The sequence below is a fragment of the Oryzias latipes genome, chromosome 18, assembly GCF_002234675.1.
Source record: "Oryzias latipes chromosome 18, ASM223467v1".
NCBI classification, from domain to species: Eukaryota; Metazoa; Chordata; class Actinopteri; order Beloniformes; family Adrianichthyidae; genus Oryzias; species Oryzias latipes.
This window is the reverse complement of record NC_019876.2, coordinates 5,552,545-5,571,079: the sequence shown is the minus strand read 5'-3', so window position 1 is coordinate 5,571,079 and position 18,535 is coordinate 5,552,545. Positions and strand designations below refer to the sequence as shown.

At 43.4% G+C, this 18,535-nt stretch overlaps 1 protein-coding gene and 2 long non-coding RNA genes across 3 annotated transcripts; 1 reads left to right on the top strand and 2 right to left on the bottom strand.

Annotated features, from left to right (window-relative positions):
* Positions 1–792: 792 nt before the first annotated feature.
* On the bottom strand, positions 793–10,056 carry LOC111946315 (putative transcription factor Ovo-like 1). Its single transcript, XM_023948851.1, has 5 exons — positions 9,568–10,056; positions 2,531–2,754; positions 2,241–2,453; positions 1,570–1,714; positions 793–1,490 (listed from the first exon to the last, which is right to left on the bottom strand). Exons 1-5 carry the CDS (start codon positions 9,665–9,667, stop codon positions 1,150–1,152), a joined length of 1,023 nt encoding a protein of 340 aa, XP_023804619.1. The 5' UTR covers positions 9,668–10,056; the 3' UTR covers positions 793–1,149.
* Positions 10,057–12,302: 2,246 nt separating this feature from the next.
* LOC105356360 lies at positions 12,303–12,930 on the top strand. Its single transcript, XR_910531.2, has 2 exons — positions 12,303–12,405; positions 12,602–12,930. It is a non-coding gene; the product is annotated as an uncharacterized LOC105356360 (long non-coding RNA).
* Positions 12,931–13,042: 112 nt separating this feature from the next.
* Positions 13,043–18,075, bottom strand: LOC110017068. The gene is made up of 3 exons (XR_002292379.2): positions 17,988–18,075; positions 15,850–17,828; positions 13,043–13,419 (listed from the first exon to the last, which is right to left on the bottom strand). It is a non-coding gene; the product is annotated as an uncharacterized LOC110017068 (long non-coding RNA).
* Positions 18,076–18,535: the final 460 nt, after the last annotated feature.

Sequence of the window (18,535 nt, the reverse complement as noted above, 5' to 3'; positions counted from 1 at the left end):
GTGGCTGAGCTGGAGCCTGCTGTCAATACATTCCCAAAATACTGTTTCCTCACAGCAGTTTTTCACACACCTCGAAATTTGAGATTTGTCGTAAAAACACAATTTTGCAGTGACACTCTTTCCAGTAAATCCTAATTATGTGAATAAACACAAACCAGCTCACGCGACATTTAAAAACATGGATGTGAACAGTACTTTGATTGACAGCAGAGACATTCACATTTCTGCCACGGCACAAACACTCATCATCATTTAGCAAAGGAGACGTCTACATGTGGGAGGGGCTACAGATGAAGCCATTTTGGGAAATGGTGGTTGGTGGTTTTCCAGAGGTGGATCCAACAATTCCACATGACACAACCAACTTTTGATGAGCTGTGTGACGCTGTGCTTGTGGCGCCCGCCGCAGCGACCAAGTCCACCAGTGGTGTTTGGTTGTTGGTCACACGACTTCTTTATTCAAAAAGAAGTCTTTCCATTGCCGTTTTGCTAAATATATTTCGATACCCCTCTAAAAGCACCTCCTCCAAGCACTTTTTTTCCCACTTTGCATTCGGCAAGTTTATTACCGCAAATCCAATTTGCGCAATTTCATCGTGAATGGAAGTGCAGCTGTGGGTTTATGCTTGTACTCATTGTGTGCAGGGTCATGTGTTGTACGGGTCAACGGAGGTGGAGGGGTGGCTTGGTTGTAATTTGATTCTTCGTAGTGAAAGTTTCAACGACACGTCTAAAATCTGGCGCTGGCAGAGATTATAAGGCGACCATCAGGAAGATACAACGACCACTCGGTAATATATTACTCCCTTTAATGCATACAGTATACAGTATTTTTCATAGAAAAACATTTCTCTTCTGTACAAAGAAACCCAAAGAAAATAAAGCCCCTCTCAGAAATGCACAGATCAACACAACGTTCCCGAATCGGAGGCTGGGGTTGGATCCTCCAGAGATCTCATAGAGTCTATACCACACAGAGTATCAGGAAAGGTCACAAATGATTCCGTTAGCAACAGTTATGTACATAAAAGCCCAAATCCGACAGGTACATTCACGAGTCTCCGTCTTTAAACTGTAAATATGATGAAGCAGCTTTCCTGGTCTTCTCCTGCGACGCCGACGCCGCCACGCCATATCGTCTAAAGTCCCCTACTGCCCGGCGGAGCCGCTGGTATCGTCGCTGTCGCCCTCCCGCGGGGACCCCGGCGTGGACCCGGCGACGGACCCCCCTCGGGCTCCTTCCCCCGCCAGCCTGCGGGCGGCCTTCCCCTTCAGCAGCGGGCTGTCGGGGTGAAGCGTGTGGAGGTGCAGCGCCAGGTCGTCCTGAGTCCCCGCCGTGTGGCCGCACTCCTCGCAGACGTACAGCTTGTTGCGGCGCTCCTTGTACGCGTACTTCAACGTGACGCCGTGGATCTTCTTCATGTGCGACTCCAGCGAGCAGCGCTGCGTGAAGGCCTTGTCGCAGAGGCCGCACTTGTACGGACGCACGCCTGCAGAAACATGGAGACTCACGCGTCAGCACCCCGTCTTTCTGAGTCAGTTAGCCGTGATCGATGAAAGTGGGCGTACCTGTATGTGTGCGGACGTGGCGCTTGAGGTCGAAGGTGTCGTTGAAGCCTTTCCCGCAGAAGCTGCACAGATGCCTCTTGGTCTCGTTGTGGCACTTGATGTGTCTGTTGAGCATGCGCTGGTAATGGAAGGTCTTCTGACAAACCTGCATGAAGCAAAACCACGGTCGGTGTCACGCCGTTTCAGGGAAACACGGAATAAAACCTCAGAGACCGATGCAAATGAGTGAGAACTGCAGAACGTTCCTCTTAAAACAAAACTAGAACATAAGGGAAATCTTTTCCACAGAAAAACCTGGAGAACGTTTGCAAAGTTTGCAGCGATAAGCTCCAGAATTGGAGGAAATCTAAGCAGGAAGCAGAGCTCCAGGATTGCTAGCGTATTTGTTTAGGACAAGGACAGAGCCGCCTCCCTGCAGTAAAACACGGGGGAGACGGTGTCATAATGTGCTGCTTCTGATACCAACAACACTTGAATTTGACAAATACATCAGCAGATCGTGAGGACTCAGGGTTTTAGGTGGGCAGCAGCACAAAGGACAAGAAAAGCTCATTCAAGAACCGCACAGGAAATCCTGACTCACTTTTACTAAGCTAAATTGCTTAAAAAGTGTGGATTTTCAAAATAAAACATACTTGGTGTTGTTTTTTAAGCTATAACTTCAAACCCACCTGACACACAAATGCTCCTGATGCTGGCGTCGACACATTTTGACTTTGACCTGAGGACTGGGTTACCATAGAAACCACCTCAGCTGGGGGCGGGGCCGGGTTTGAGGTAGGTGGCACCACGGTGGCTTGTGGACTTCTTCGCACTGGAGCGGGAACCGATCCCAGGGTGAGAGGGAGAGGCGACGGATCGGGGGGCAACTCGCCGGTGGTCACCTGCCACGGAGAGAAGCGGGTCAAACTGGAGGCTCCGATTCAGCGGGGCGTCCGGAGACCAGAGCGGCTTGCCTCACCTTGATTTTGGAACGAACGTATGTGGAACCCCCCTGCGACCTCCTCTTGATGTCGGAACGCCCCTCCGGGGAGTCCGCCAGGCCCTGGTGCCGGCCGAGGATGGTACTGGACGGCAGCTCTGGTCGTGTGTCCACAGGGGCGTGTTTGGTGAGGCAGAGAGGCGCCGTCTCAGCCGGGCTGGCCTCGGCTTCCAGTCCCAGGACCGAGGAGGGGAAGATGGAAACTGCAGGAGGAGACAAAAAGTGAGGATTTTCTTTTCAATAAACAATCCCTTTGAGGCTGAGACACGTTTCAAACACTTTACATGATACACCTAAAGCCAGGGGCGGAGCTCAAAGCTTTTATATGGGGGGAGGGGCAAAGTTTGCCCCTCTGTAGCTCCACTCCTCTTGTCAGCCCAAGTCTACATTTTAGACACAGATACCTAACCTAAAAACATTCCAAAAGTAGTTCTAAATCTATGACAAAACCGTTTTATATGACTAGCCAGGACTGAGACATGAGCAGACAAAACAAAGGATGTTTCTGCTTTCATTCCTGAAATTTAATATTTTAGGAAACTAGGAAACCCAAGTTTAAATATATTTCAACTGAAAAACCTTTGATTTAACTTAGAAACCTTAAAAAAACTGCCATTGCACCTCCACATCTGCATAGATCCATAAACACGCGCGTTATGGTTAAGCTCTTTTGGGCGTTTAAGGTTAATTTGTCAATTTTATTTTTGCGGTGTTAATTTTGGCGAGCAGCAATAAACGCCAGCCACAAAAAAAGGACAAAAAAAGTGACCAAACCAGACCCTGAAGGCTTTCCAATATCCGTTAGCTCCGTTAGCTTCGTTAGCTCCGTTAGCTAAAACAAAAAGTGTCATATTTGCTGCTAAATGTCAGTTAACTTTAAAGATGGGATAGCCACAGAAAATGCACCGCCCCGTATTTTTTTCCATCCATCGCTTTTTGAATCCTGTCCAGGGTCACAGGGTTGCTGGAGCCTATCCTTTCCACTGTTGGGTGAAGGCGGGGAACACCCCCCTTGGGTCACAGGACCACACGCTCACATTTACACCTTTTAAACCCATGAAGCATGTTTTTTGGAGGAAACCTGAGATTTTTTGATAAACATCAGACGAAAGCAACACGGGTTTCTAGTAAACCCGATTTCGTGAAGGGCCAGGTGGCGCTCTGCCGCCATGCTCTGTAGAACAAAGGTGGGAGCCACAAACGCAGAAGAAAGAACAGAAAAGGATTGCTCCACTGCATTTCTAAAACGGCCCGCTCCGCTTCATGTTTGCTCAATCGCTCCACTAGCAAGCACGCAGAGTCAAACCCCAGTGTGCGCTGGTGTGCATGGGCGTGCTCGCGTCGTTTGGCTTATTGTTGGGCGCAACTTGGGCTGCACGCACACACACGCCTGGAAACGCACGCTGTAGCATTTACAGGGAGACTTGTTTGACTAGACGGTCTTGCAGCTCCAGGTTTGTACCTTCCTCAAACAATCCACCTCCGCAGGGCTGGATGTCCCGGTGAGTGTGTGTTGGGCTCCAAATGAGTGCGTGAGAAGAAGTGAACAAAAAATATATACATATATACATATACATATATATATATATATATATATAAAACGCCACAGACAGAGACGCTCAGGTAAGGCACACGGCCGGTGTGACCGCCCTCTGCGCAGAATCACTTTGAGACCGCTGGGTCACGATCAGATAAAACCCAAATGTTCATGCAAACGAGGCCCCGCTGCAGCTTTAAAAGCCGGGAGGACACAATAGCTGATCTGTGAAGCTGCGCGGCTAACGGTACGCAGCAACACAGGCACGGCTCTGTGAAGAACTCCACAGAGACGCAACGCAGCCCAACGTTTCTCATCTTTTCCTGCTTTGTGCCTTTCAGGAAAAAAAACTAGAAAACGGAGAAATCTGACACCTTTTCTGATACTTTACCTGAAAAATGTGCCCTACATTTTCAAGTACTGATGGACGATAAACCAGCATTTAGGTCTTTAGAGCTTTTTGATTTTAAAGACACACTCCGATAAAAGAAATTGTGTATTTGGTGTTTTTAACATGTTCTTGTGTCATTTTTTTCACGCTAGAGGACAGATGTAAAGAAAATTAAGATTAATATTGCATTTCTGAGTATTTCTTTAATCAAATCGCTGTAAATCAGGAGCAGCTGAAAAAACGCAGTTTGAAAAAGATCGTATTTGTGACGTAGGGCTCCCTGCTCCGCTCCATTCTGATGCAACCACTTGCAGACAAATGGATCCATCTGCGTCCGTGTTTTCCTAGTCTGAGCTGGAATCTGGATCAGAACTGTACGGCTGAATCGCTCCGACATTGCTCGCCATTTTTGTTGCTTGCAGGGGAGCGCGTAAACAAACAGCTCAGTTATGGGTGATGGGAAACCGGGACGGGCTTTACTCCGCACTAACAATCCCGCCGACTAATTCCTAATGAACTACTGCCGCTCTGCAGACACTATGTTTAAGAAAATGATACACGGCATATTTAGAATTAAAGGACGCTTTGAAAACAGATCAAACGACCATCAAAGTGGGACTTCAAAGAAAAACCAGCATTTGTTTTGACATAAAGGCCCTTCTATTTCTCCTGAAAGTCCTATAAAACATTTTTTTTGGATTATTGCTCTAAAGTGATGGTTTCTGTGGCAACTACCACTGTCTGGACATTTAATCTCATCGTGTATTGTTTGCTCACCCTCCCTTCCTCACCAATGAACAATATGTTGATATGTGTGTTTGCAAAAAGGTAACGGGTCCAAATGACCCATAGACTCTCCTTCTAAAGAGAAAACCAAGCCAGAAAAAAGGGAAAAACCGGCCTCTTTAAGTGCTTTTTTATTATCTGTCATTGGCTAGCATTCATCATTGTTGGGGGGGGGGGGGGGGGGTCGACTGTTAGTAGATAACGTCATCAAATACGGGGTTTGTGTCTTAGAGTGGATGTTTGCTGAAGGTGTATTTTCTAAAGCAGTGAGCTGTTGGAAGGGTCCGTTTCATTTCTCTCCATCTAGTAAACATTAACCGAGCAGCAGGTTTAGCACAAACAGTGAGCCTTTAAAATTAAACAATGACATAATAAAGCTCACTGATTAAACACTTGCTGTGGATTAGCCCGAAAACTCTAGCATGTTCCATTCTTTTTCATTATTATTATTATTATTTTGCCAAAAATGCACGAAAACGTTTATTTTACCTTCAAGCTGATCTCAAATTTGAAACGAGTTAGCTTAGCCTCGCAAAATGCTAACAGGGCGGGTTAGCCAGAGTAGCTCAGCGTAAAAGAAAAAATGTATGTTAACCAAATAATACTGCACACATAGCAGCTTATTAAAATACCGAAAATGCTTTTTTGTTACTCTTTTATCGATAAAAAACGTGCTAACTTAGGTCGTTGTAAAAAAAGAAAAAAAGAATAATCATATCTACACTAGCAAGTAATAAAATACGTAAATATTATTGGTTGTGTTTGATTATGTTTAATATGAGGAAGAACGTTTACGCAACTTATGTAGCTCAGTCTTATTTTAAATGTGAACCTACTTATCTAGCTTGAAACTAAAGGTAAAAAAGAGGACTAGCCCATGTAGCGTTAAGTAAAATACAAATAGCTTATTTTCTAATTATAAAACTAAAATAATGTTTGATGTTTCACTGGAGAACATCCAGTGCACACATGAAATCAGACTGAACCACAAAAAATAGTTTAATCAGAGCTTGTTTTTTTTTCTAAGTGACAAATGTTAGCCTAAATGAGTCTAAACGTTTAAGAGGCTAATTTCTAATTAAACTAACTCACTTTGAACAAATTTGTAATTTAAAAGCTGACACATGAGATTGGACAGGAATCACCGTGGACAATGATGTTTGCAGACGATATTGTGATTTGTAGCATGAGCAGGGAATAGGTGGAGGAGAAGCTAGGGAGGTTTGCCCTCTCCTGGAAAAGAAAGGCATGAAGGTTAGTCGCAGCAAGATGGAGTACAGGTGTGTGAATGTAGAAGAGTGAGGCTACAAGGAGAAAACATAAAGAAGGTGGAGGATTTGAGTCATGGAGAGTGTGAAAAAGGCACGAAGAAAGGAGTGCAGGCAGGTTGGAATGGGTGGAGAAAAGTGTCAGGTGTGATAGAAGAGTTTCAGCTCCAATGAAAGGGAAGGCTGGCGGGACCAGCCATGTTGTTGGCCCTAGAGCTAGTAAGGAAAAGACAGGAGGCAGAGCTGGAGGTAGCAGAGATGAAGATGCTGAGGTTCTCTTTGGGAGGGACCAGGAATGATAAAATCAGGAATGAGAACAGAGGACAGCTCATGTTAGAGGTTTTGGAGATAAAGTCAGAGAGGCCAGACTGAGACGGTTCGGACATGTTCAGAGGAGAGACGGTGAATCTATTGATGGAAGGAGGCTGAGTCTAGAGCTGCCAGGCAAAAGGTCTAGAGGAAGACCAAAGAGGAGGTTTATGGAAGGTATCTGGTGTTAGAGTAGAGGATACAGAAGACAGGGTTAGATGGAGGAAGCAGATTCGCTGTGGGGACCCCTGAAGGGAAAAACCCAAACTAAACGTACTAAACGTGACCATATTTGTCAGTATTTGTGTTGTGGGACCAGAGTTTGTTGTCATGCCCACTTGAAGTTAGACAAAGAAAAAGTTTGATTTATGTTTGCATGTTTGGTTGTTTTTGTGGAACTTCTCTAAATGGTAAGCTGTTCAAAACAATGACTTAAGCATTTTTGTCATTTGACAGAAGCCAGAGGAAAGACCGTAACCTGCCAACCTCACTGATACTGTTAAAAACGGCTCTGTGAACGAGGCCACAAGTTCAACACTAAACATATTTCCTTGTAAAGTCGAAGGTTTTGCTACTTTTACAGAGATTTTTGTCTTTCTTTTTTTTCTAATAAGAGGATTGCTTATCAAATATCTAAAAGTGTTTTAACACACACAAAGAGCTAAACCTTTAGAGATTCAGACAGGAAGATAAAACTGGTGGACTAACCTGTTTCTCTGTCTATACAGACACGAAAATGGTTCCAAACCTTTAACTGCTTTCTTTAATTTGTCATTTGTAAATTATATCCCCAGGGAAAAACTGTGTCCAGTCAAATTTTATTCAAATTCAACAAAAACTACATATCCCAGAACCCACCGCTTCCCATCAGATATTATTGAAAAGCCCCAAATGTCCTCTGTTGATACCAAAATGAGTTCATACAGTCGTATGGAGTGATTGGAAGATTTAGAAATATCTTCTACAGAGGACACATTTACATTGCTGATATTCAATAGGGGTTTTATTATTTTTATTTTTAATAAATTTGAAGAGTAAAAAGGCTTAAAAAAAAGCGAAATAGAAATATAAACTTCCAATTGTCCAGATAATAACTTTCAAATGATTTCCTGTATAATGGGGTGATATTGACCCAAAACAACAGAAGATGTGACAACAACAACAACCAGACTAGCATAATCAAAAGCTAAAAATAAACCCCTTAAACTGGTGCCATTCTGCGTCACACAGAAGAATCCAACAGGCCTGTGTCCTTGTAAAAAAAAAGAAAAAAAAATCCTCTTTGTGTGAGCGTCCCTGATTGAAGGCTGCCTCACGCACACGCAAACACGCCGGGCAGGTACATCGAGTAACGGCACATACCTGAAACCGCAGCGGAGACCGTTGTTGGGAGGAAAGTTAACAGTGCGCAATTACGCACGACTGCTTTTGTTTTTTGTTTTTCCTTTACTCTCAGAGAAACATTTTCATGCAACTTTTTTAAATTATTAATTATTTAATTTTAGTTTTTTAAGCCAATCATTTCGAACCCATAACTTTCTAAGCGTGTTCCTGTGTTAAATCGCCGTGAATGATTCGGTTGTTTTAAGTTGTTGTGTGCGCAAAAATGACTTTTTAGAGGCCATTTCCCGCAAATCCTGAAACACCTGCCTGCTTTAAATAAATATTAATGAAAAAAAGGAAGTACAGGCCTATTTTTTAAACAGACACACACACACTCTGACACACAAAAACACACAACCCAATAAAACACTTCGGCTCGGGTTTGTCCGAATGTTCCGGCTTCAAACACGCAGGAGGATGTAGAAGTCAATGATTAAAAGTTAACGGTGATGGGATGAGGAGAGGGATACACACACAATCACACACGCACGCGCGGGGAAAGAGGGGGGAAGGGAGAGAAGAAGATGAGATGTTTAGGGTGTAGTCCGTTACTTGTTATCTGATACCGGAGAGCTCTTACAATAAAAACTCAGCCGAGGGCAACAATGGGGATTGTTCCTCATGAAGAGGGGGAGACACCGGAGGAGTTTTCTTTTATTTGGGGGAGGGGGGGCCTGTCTTTGGCTCTTTGGTTGTTATTTAAATGAATGGTCTTACTTGGAATGACAGTTCTGGGACTTCAACTAAACCTAATAATTGGAATAGGAAGCAGAAACGCAAAAGTGTGTGTGTGTGGGGGGGTCCTGGCTAATACGTGCTGGTTCCGTGTTGCATTGCTCTAGGACGCAGGCCTGCTGCTCCCAGGTAGACCAGCCCAATGATAATCAGCGCAGAACAGGGCAGGACACAGCAATCAGGGGTTAAAGGTCGAGGAGAAAAGTAATTGCAGCAAAGAACAGATCATAAAAAAGGAAAAAGATCCCCCTTTTATTTTGTTATTGTTTGTATTTAACGGTTCTAGGTTACGTAAATAATAAATACAAACGTAGAATGATCCAAACTTGACCTGATTTTGACGCAAAAACGTGGAAATCAAGTGTTTCCAAAGCGCATGTGCGACTAATAAAAAGTTTGGAAAAGATTTTTCTCCCCCCTCCTCGTGGGCCGCTGGGATTCCCGTTATCCGCGTGCCCCGTTACCTCACAGCCAAACCCCCCCACCCCCACCCCCACCTGCGACATTCCCCCGTTGATCCCCAAACGGCTCCGATTCCCGCTACTCTCCGTGCGTAAAAGCACCGCCACCGGTGAGGAAGTGGCTCATCCCCGCCGCGCGGACTCACCTGGGATGTAAACGTCCCCGCGCTCGTGGTCGGGGAGCTCGCTCCAGTTCCGCTTTCCGGGCGAAACGTTCGCCTTCTTCACCAGAAAGGCCCTCGGCATTCTGGATGCGTGAAGCGATCCGCGGCGGGGAGGAAATCCGGCGCGCGGGAGTAGCGGCGGCGTCCACGCAGGTGAGACTCGCGAGGCAGGAAGGAGGCTGGAGAAGTTTGCTTTTGGAGAAGTCTGCTTTTTTTCTTTTTCTTTTCTTTTTCACCCCCACTTTGCTTTGCGGAGGGGAGGGGGGGTTTCTCCGACAGGTGAGTGAGCTCAGGTGAGCAGCGACGCAAAGCCGAGGATCATCCCTGAAATAACGGAGTGGGAGTGGGTGAAGGAGGAGGGACAAAAGAAAAAAGCAGATATTCCTGATCTGTCACTGGCAGAGGTGGGTCAAACGCAGGTACTCATTAAAAAAAAGCAGGAAACTGGAGGGTAGCGCGCATGCGCTGCAGAAATAACGGTGACAACAGGCCTCCCCATACCTGCTCGACCGGTTTCCCCGTCGTTTCTCCACCTCTTTGACATTCTGCTCCAAGGGGGGTGGAGGATCAGCGGGCGGTGTGTGCGCGTGAAACATTCTGGTGGAGGCGCTTCAAAATAAAAGCCAAACCTCGTCCAGCAGAAGGGGTTCGTTCTCCACCTCCAGATTTTATTGTATACATTAAGAAGACATGCGCACTCTGGGTTTCTCTCAACACTCCATAAGTCATAAAACAACCATAAATTAGAAAATACACCCCCTCACAAAAATAATATGTTCTTCTCCAAAAAATATACCCCAACATGAATAAACCGAGAATGAGGTTAGAATAAAATATGTTTCACTTTTATCTTCATTTTTGAAAATGGAAATGACATCATTTTCAACTTAAAAGTCATTTTTTTAGCACAAATTCTCATATTTTTTGCGAGGATCCTGTTCTATTCTTCTTTACAAGCGGAGAAAAAACATTTGGATAAACTCTGAAAGTTTGAATATTGAAGTGTATATGTGAGTGACAAACAAAGCCTCATTAAAATCAAAAATGTAACTTGTTTTTATGGATTTGTTATATTTAGATTACGATTTTTCATTCATATTTTAAATAATTTTAATTAATCGCTGGCTGTTTTTATAGTTTTCTTCCTTTTTGGGGATATTCTTGCAAATGCAAGCAGCTGCCAGCTTTTGAATTTCGTTTGGGATTTATAATAATAATAATAATAATAATAGTAGTAGATTTATCTGCGCTTTTCCAGATGCTCAAACGCTCACAATGTGTCCCCTATTATTCACTCCTCATTCATCCTCCTCCTCCCTCTTTCACAGAACTTGATTCCTTTATTTTCAGATTTTTTTTAAACAAACTTGAATAAGTAAAAAATGAAAACACTGTATTTCTCCAACTTTAGTTTTATTGATTTGTAAAAATAAAAATAAATCTTTTTTTTAAACTTTGGATCTTCAAACTACAATTTGTGAGAAACGAAATGATCTCCTAAATACTTTAAATCCTCCTCCCTGCTCGTCCGGTGTGAAGGTGCGTTCAAGAACCCACGTTTACCCGGTGTGCTCACAGCTTTCCACCGACACTGCAGACAGAGAAGGCTTCCCGTCTCCATGACGACCAACGATGACCACTTCAGTGGTTTCAACTCTGGGTAAAAAACCTTTGATGGAGCCCGACTGACACAAGGGCTGTGTCCGAATTCCCACCCTAACCCCTAACTATTAAAACACTAAATAGTTCAGGACTATCTAGCGTCCTGGATTTTAGAAGCAATTCTGACACCATGATAACTACTTTTTTTATTTTTTAAACGGCAGATATGATGTCATCGATTTCTGTAGGTTAAAATCTAATTGATGTGAGCGTTTTTGCGATAAACACTCATGAATCCACTGAGTTCTGAAGATGAAAACGTTTATGGTTTATTAAAAAAATACATTTAAATACAATTTTTTGGCACAGAAATTGTTCAAACGCAATGCATTGTGGTCCATCTTGGCCAATCTAGCGAGCATCGATGCACACTGGTTTTTCGCAGAGACTTCTGGGAAATTTCTAGGGCACTGGATTTTGGAATTGTAGATTTGGACAGCACGGATTAGTAATCCGTGCGCACGGTTTAGTATTCCGTGCGCACAGTTTATCAGATTTTTTTTTATTTTTAACCACTGGCACCCGGCGGGCTCCGTAAGCACCACAGAATGACGAACGCACAACATATTGAGTAGGGAAGAAATTTAGACACACAGCCCATGAGCGTTCAGAGTTTGTGTTTAAGATTTGAACCAGTGACTGGAACATGTTTGAGATGAAAAGGGCGAAAGCATCAGCTTCCTGTTCCATCTGTGTGTCCATACGGTCAAATATTTACCCACATAAACTCCATTTTTTTGTTTAGTGAAGCAGATTTTCTCTGCTGAACGGTTTTCACTTGAACTGTGCTGGCTTCACAAATCCATTTTTCCCCCGAAACACACTTTTATTTTAAAAATTACTGGAATTTGCTGTAAAGTTTCTTGTTTTTCAACTCAATCGTTTTGTTTAAACGAGTCATTTTGTTTTGAAACATCCCTAAAAAGGTTTGACTCTAACTGGGATTTATTTTTTTGAATTTTCAGACGACTCCCACTGGTTTCCTTCAGCCAAACCCACCGTCGTCGTTCAGCTCGGGAAATGTTTTCTATGTGGATTTGATTCTACAAACGTGGAAGAAATGAGACAATCAGGAACTAAATGAGACATCGTTGAAATGTGAGGACGTCTGAAGACCAGAATCCAGAAGATCGACGGTCACGGAGCCAAAATCTCCAGGTCCTTGTTGGTCATTTAGCTTGTTAGTTGTCATTTTAGTGTGTGTGGAGTCGCTGCTGTGACATTTTCCAGCAGAAAAACAGAAACAGTTTCCTCTTACACTGCTAGATGACACTTTTCTTTGAATAACTGGTTTCACGTTTTGTTGTTTTTTTTTGCTGGTTTCTTTCTTTGTCGTTCGTTATCTGACGGACAGAATGAAGTGGGCGGCGCCTGACTTGATGGACGGAGGAGCGGGGGAGTGGTGCAGGTATGCCACCCGGGCGGTTGGAGTAGTTTGAGTGGATGAGTAAGGCTCCAGCCCTTTTCCTCCTAACTGTCACCAACACCGCCATCACCGCCACCGCCACCAACGCCGCCAACGGGTCTCCAAGCGGCACTCCAAAGTCCCAGAACCGCCGGTTTTTAGGACGTCGATGGTGAATTTTCCTTCTTTCTAGAGCCAGATTTGTTTGATCCATTCAACTTTTTTGTTGTTGTTTTTTAAGGGGGCGGGGCTTGTCAAAATAAAAAAAATCTACAACATTTAGGATGACGTTTGTGGGTCCAACAAGCAGCAAGATTTTACAGAAACCCGTCGACAGAAAGAAAAAGATGAAACAAGATCAAGAAATGGAAACACAAGCCAAATATTTAAAGCAAACAAGGCAGCTTCTTAAAAAAATGCTTCAAACGAAGACGAAAACAACAAAACGGATGTCCATGTTGCTGCAAATAACCTACAAACACAATTCAAACCAAAAAAAAACATCACCAACAAAAAAGAGATGAACATAAAGCCGGCATTTTCTGAAACGTCTTGTTCTTTTTCTCAGCTGTAGCTGGGATTTAAAGTGTTAAAAGGACAAACAGGGAGCAGACCCGTTCAGCCTGATCCACCTGCTTCTCTTGGTTTCACTCAAAGCTCGCTGAGACAGCTTACAGGAAGACGAAGGTGAAGTTCAGTCCTGAACGGCGTTCTGGACCTCTGCAGGACGGTCCTCACTTTTCCGGGATTCCCTCAGTTCACACGCTCTGAAACGAGAGCTTTAAAGATGAGAGTCGGTGATGGAAAAAAGTCAAACGTGAGAAGGAGCGGTTGAAGAAATGAATACAATAGAATATCTTTCCTTATATAGCACTTTACAACAGGAGCATAAATTCATCTCAAAACACAAAGAAGTAATAAAATACAATAATAATCATAAACCAAAACACAGTAAAACAAGGAATAAAATCAAAGAAAAGCTCTCCTGAATAAAAACGTCTTGACCTGAGATTTAAAACACTCAACAGAGTCGATCTGAGGCAACGACAATGAGAGGAAGTTCCAAAAACGAGGAGCAACGGCCTGAAATGACAGATCTCCTCTCGTCTTAAAGCTGGTTTTTGGAACGCTTAAAAGATTTTGGTTGGAAGACCTTAAAGACCCAGCAGGTCCCTGAGGTCATGTGACCAGGGTCTGCTGGTTGTAAAGAGAGCCCGGTTAAAGACTAAAGGTGACAGAGTTTTCGCAGCAGTGGCTTCATCCCTCTGGAACTCCCTTCCTCTCAGCCTCAGATCTGCAGAATCAGTCTTTTCTTTAAAAAAAGTATCTTTTTAAAATTGTTTTTTTCTTAATTAGGCCCAAGCACGTAGTGCAAGACCCTGTTGTCTCTGTTAGGTCTATTATTATTATTATTTTGACAGAAGAATCGCCTTTTTGAGGCCTTTAACATACCCGAAAAATCCCCAAATTTTGCACACGTGCCAGGAGTTGCGAAAAATTTCGTATTTTATGGGACACGAAAACAAAAACGGCTCGATAGCGCCACCTACAAAATGTGTTTTCGCGAGCCCGGCCACATGCTTTAACGTACAAGCTTGATTTTAACAGAGCATGTTGATCAGATGGAAACCTACAAAAAAGTCTGGTACCAAGCTGTCACTCGCACAGGAAGTCTGCTATATTGATGTAAATATCTCATTTTTGCTGTATTTTGGTCATTTGCAGGCCTCGTACTGGAACAAACTTCCCCTAGAGATTTGAGAATAATGACTCCAAATTTTTGGTTTTGTAAACTAGATCCATGTCCGATGTTAAATTGCGAAGCTTTTAAGTTTTTCTTTATGTTTTTATCATAACTTCTGTTTAAGTTATCAGTACCAAACTTTCACAGCATATAGGCATTTGTGTGCTACTGCATCCTAAATATTTTCAGAATTTAAAAAAGTTACAGGTGAATTTTGAGACATTTTTACATCCAAAAAGGTCAGAAAACGTCTTTTTAAGGCAATACGAACACCTATTTTGTTTCATAACCTGCCCCAAAGATCTGTGAAGGAGATCTTTGGGGCAGGTGGGTGGGGGAGGTAGTGTGAGGGAGTTTGGGATTGCAGGTAGATCCTGTGTGATGGAAATGTGTGATGGAAATGGTGGCTGAGGAGAAGGATGAAGTGGATTCATTGATCATGCCTACAGCGCCCCCTTTTGGTGAAAATAGCAATTCAGCCAGATACTTGTGTAGAAAAAGGACAAACTCCTGTGAACACTGAAGCCTTTTGCAGATATTTGCGCGGTTTCGGACGATCAATTCACGGCCGTGACTGAATGCGACGTCTCGACGCTTCCTTTGTGCGAAGCGTTTGGTTGCGGCAACGCGAAACGGCTCAAGCGGGACGTTGCTCGCGGTTGCCCTTGCAAGGCGGTCGCACGTGCTCGGGCCCGCTAAATGCTACTTGTACTTTAATTCTCTCTGAATTATGTGTTATATGTTTTACTGTGAAGCTGTTTGTGATTTTTATCTTGAAAGGCGCTGTAAAAATAAAGTTTATTATTAAGGATCGGGCCGAAGAGTACGGGGTTAAAAGGTCAGATATGTACATCAGAGCTTGACCGTGCAAGGCTCTAAAAACTAAAAGTAGAATTTTGAAATCAATTTGAAATTTGACTGGTAACCAATGTAAAGCAGACAAAAGAGGAGTGATGTGTGTCCGTTTACTGGTTCCTGTTAAAAGCCTCGCTGCAGAGTTTTGGACAAGCTGAAGACGGTTCAGGGAACGTTTGTTAAAACGGGTAAAAAGAGATTTGCAATAATCTAAACAAGAAGAAATAAAAGCCTGGATAATTGTTTCAAGACAAAATGCTTTTTCATTTTGCCACGTTTTTCAGATGATCAAACAGTTTTTTATCATCTGTTTTGAGTGACCTGCCAGAGACAGACTTTTCAAGAAACACCCCAAGATTTCTGAGGCTTGAGCTCAGAGACCCGAGGTCTTGTCTGATGAAAGGGATTCAATGTTCTGGGGCAAAAACCAGCGTCTCAGTTTTCTGGGTATTTAAGACTAAAGGATTATTGTTCAGCCATGTTTTTATGCTCGTTAGGCAATTCAACAAATTTTGTAGTTTGTAGTAATCATTTTCCTGGGAGGAACAGTAGAGCTGGATATCGTCTGCATAGAAATGATATGAGATTAAAGGCAAACCCGAGGGAGGGAGGAAGGTGTCATGGGGTTCAGAGGGAGTCGCTCTGGGGTGGTCCGGGTTCCGCTCGTCTGCCTGCAGACGCTTCCGCCTCCGACGTTGGAAATCTGCTGAACGGAAAACCGAAAAATCCAAAAAAACTGTCAAAGTAAATTAGATTGAAGGCCTGCAAACATGTCTGAATATTTCCACAAACCTGAAGGGAAGCCCTTAGCCTTGAATACAAAAGGGGTTTATCTGAATATACCCCCACGTATCTGAAGCGACACAACCCCCCATTGTAACAGTAACATCTGTGTAACACAAGAGGCGTCTGGCTCTCCAGTCAACAGGACGTATTTCATAATTATTTGCTGACAGATTTTTTTCCTAAACATATATTTCAATTTTTGTTCATTTATTTTGGACGGCCCACAATCTACCCGCATGTCCTTCTGGGCACCTCTGCGCTGCACTGTGCCACATGAAAGAAAACTAAATGTAGTTACTTTGGCTCTTGAGAAGACCATACAAAGAAACCTGGATGTGGACTCGATTGTTAGGACTTTTGCACAGAAAACAGACGACTAACGTTAGAACGACTGACGTCACAGGAGGCAATACTTATAGCACTGTTTTTATGCAGTTTAGAGGCTTGGGAGGATACCCACACTTGCACTCCCTGTGATGACTGCAGTCATACAGGATTAACATTATATGTACTTTTGCTGTGGTTAGTTGTGTACATTAATTGTTGTATTGAGTTTTCATGTGGAGCTGTACCTGCTTGAGGTGGCCTAAAGATGGTGCCAAACTGAGAAGCGCTCCAAGAGGGTCCTACCACTACCTGGACTCCATGGGGAAGGGAATGGGTTTCTCTGTTCTGCTTTTGCTGATGTTTTTTGTCTCAACCCCCGTTGTATCATTAGTGGTTTAACCCACTCATTAGAAAGTCCTCATGTGTGTGGTAATGTCAGGTCAGTTCTTTGAGTTCTTTCATTAGTTACAAGTCATTTTGAGTTTGCTAATGTGACCTCTTGTCTGGGCCCCTTTAAGCTATGTTTGTTCAGTTGGATCTTGTGAACTTTGAATGATTAAAAATGATTTATTTTTGGTCTAAACTCCGGTGTTCTTGGCCGTGATTGCCTGGTCCACCACACCCCCAACCGGGGCTGTGTAGATCTGGCCCTGCCCCACTGTAACAGTGAACTTTGTCCAACACAAGCGGTGTTCAGCTCTTATCTGTTGGCGCCGCTGGTGGACAGAATTATTGAAAACAAATTTCCGACCTCCAGTAAGTATAGAGATCCATCACCTTAAGTCTCGTGTTTTTAGGGTGGGATCTGCTGGATTACCATCAATCTGCCGTGCTTCCCCATAGAGACGGCCCTCTCAGCAGTTTCAAGGAGTTTTGCGTCAAGCGTGGACATTTTCTAAAGGATGAAGCGGCTCAGGTTGGGGTCTAGATTCTGCACAACAAATGAATAAAAGATTTAATTCCTAATAAAAAACACGACGGAAATCAGATCTACTTTGTGATAAATAGTGGAAGTTTGACTCTGATCTTCATGTCAAGTGATTTTATTTCAAAGGTATGCTTTCAAAATAAAATAAAAAACAGTAAATATCTGAAAGGGATTGAGAAGAAGTAAAAGTCATATAAATTCTCAGCCCAATGACCCACTATGATGACCAGTTCGGAAACAGGAAACATTAAATGAAACCAGTCAAAATTAAAATAGTTATTCATAATTTCAGAATAAACATCCCTTTTTTTAATTGAGTGTGATTTCAGTGACGGATGTTCTGTTCTTGCTGTTTCTGGTGGCTGCAGTTTGATCTCCTGTCCCACAGGTGGCGCTGTTCCCCACCTACCCAACAGCAGCCTTCAGCCCTGCTCAGGAAGTTTGGACTTTAGTGACGAATATATTTAGAGGAGGACCACAGGGGATTTCTGGAGTGTTTGGAGGAGACGGAGGAGACTTTTCTGAAGGACAGAAACCTTTAGGAGGCAGAAAAAAAGCTATGAAGCCTCATCTGTTGCTGCTTTCTTCAGGATTCAAGCTATTTTGAATTTGCACTGCAAAAAAATATAAAATATGTACTGAGTTTTGTCTAGTTTAAACGTCTTTTACACTTCATAGAAGAAAAAATTACTTACTAGTGACTTTTTAGTGAGATGTAAGGCTTGTTTGAAGCCAATTATTGCTTCCGGGGTCGCCACAGTGAATCAGCTTTCATTGGTTCACACAGCTGGTTTGGCAGAGTTTGATGTAACCCTGTACTTTATCTGAGCTGGGGACCAGCACAGGTCATAGCTCGACTGGATCAGGTTTGTGCACGGTTGGAAGAATTCCTGACCAATCAGCATCAACCTTGATGCCATGTCTGGGATGGGCTGGCTTTTGTGGCACATTTGTAACGCGGTGTTCTGATCTGTTTCGAGCGCAGATGAGAGAATTTCTCTGGAGTAAAAAGTTGTTTTGACTACACATAGGATGTGGAGGTGGTGGAGGAGTACAAATACCTGGGAGTGACTATCAACAGCAGACTGTACAAGAAGGCCTGCAGCAGACTTCCTAAGGAAGCTGAGGTCCTTCAACATGAGCAGCTAGATGCTGGAGATCTTCTAGCAGTCTGTGGTGTCCAGCACCTTGTTCTCCTCTGTGGTCTGCTGGGGAAGCAGCATTGCAGTCAGTGACACCAACA

What these genes read in the sequence shown, in the direction of transcription:
- LOC111946315 (XM_023948851.1), bottom strand. Translation starts at nt 9,667, where the DNA reads ATGCCGAGGGCCTTTCTGGTGAAGAAGGCGAACGTTTCGCCCGGAAAG. An exon ending in CGGGGACGTTTACATCCCAG is followed by an intron (nt 2,755 to 9,567) that starts GTGAGTCCGCGC and finishes CTCCTCCTGCAG; the next exon opens with TTTCCATCTTCCCCTCCTCG. An exon ending in CAGGAGCATTTGTGTGTCAG is followed by an intron (nt 1,715 to 2,240) that starts GTGGGTTTGAAG and finishes TGCTTCATGCAG; the next exon opens with GTTTGTCAGAAGACCTTCCA.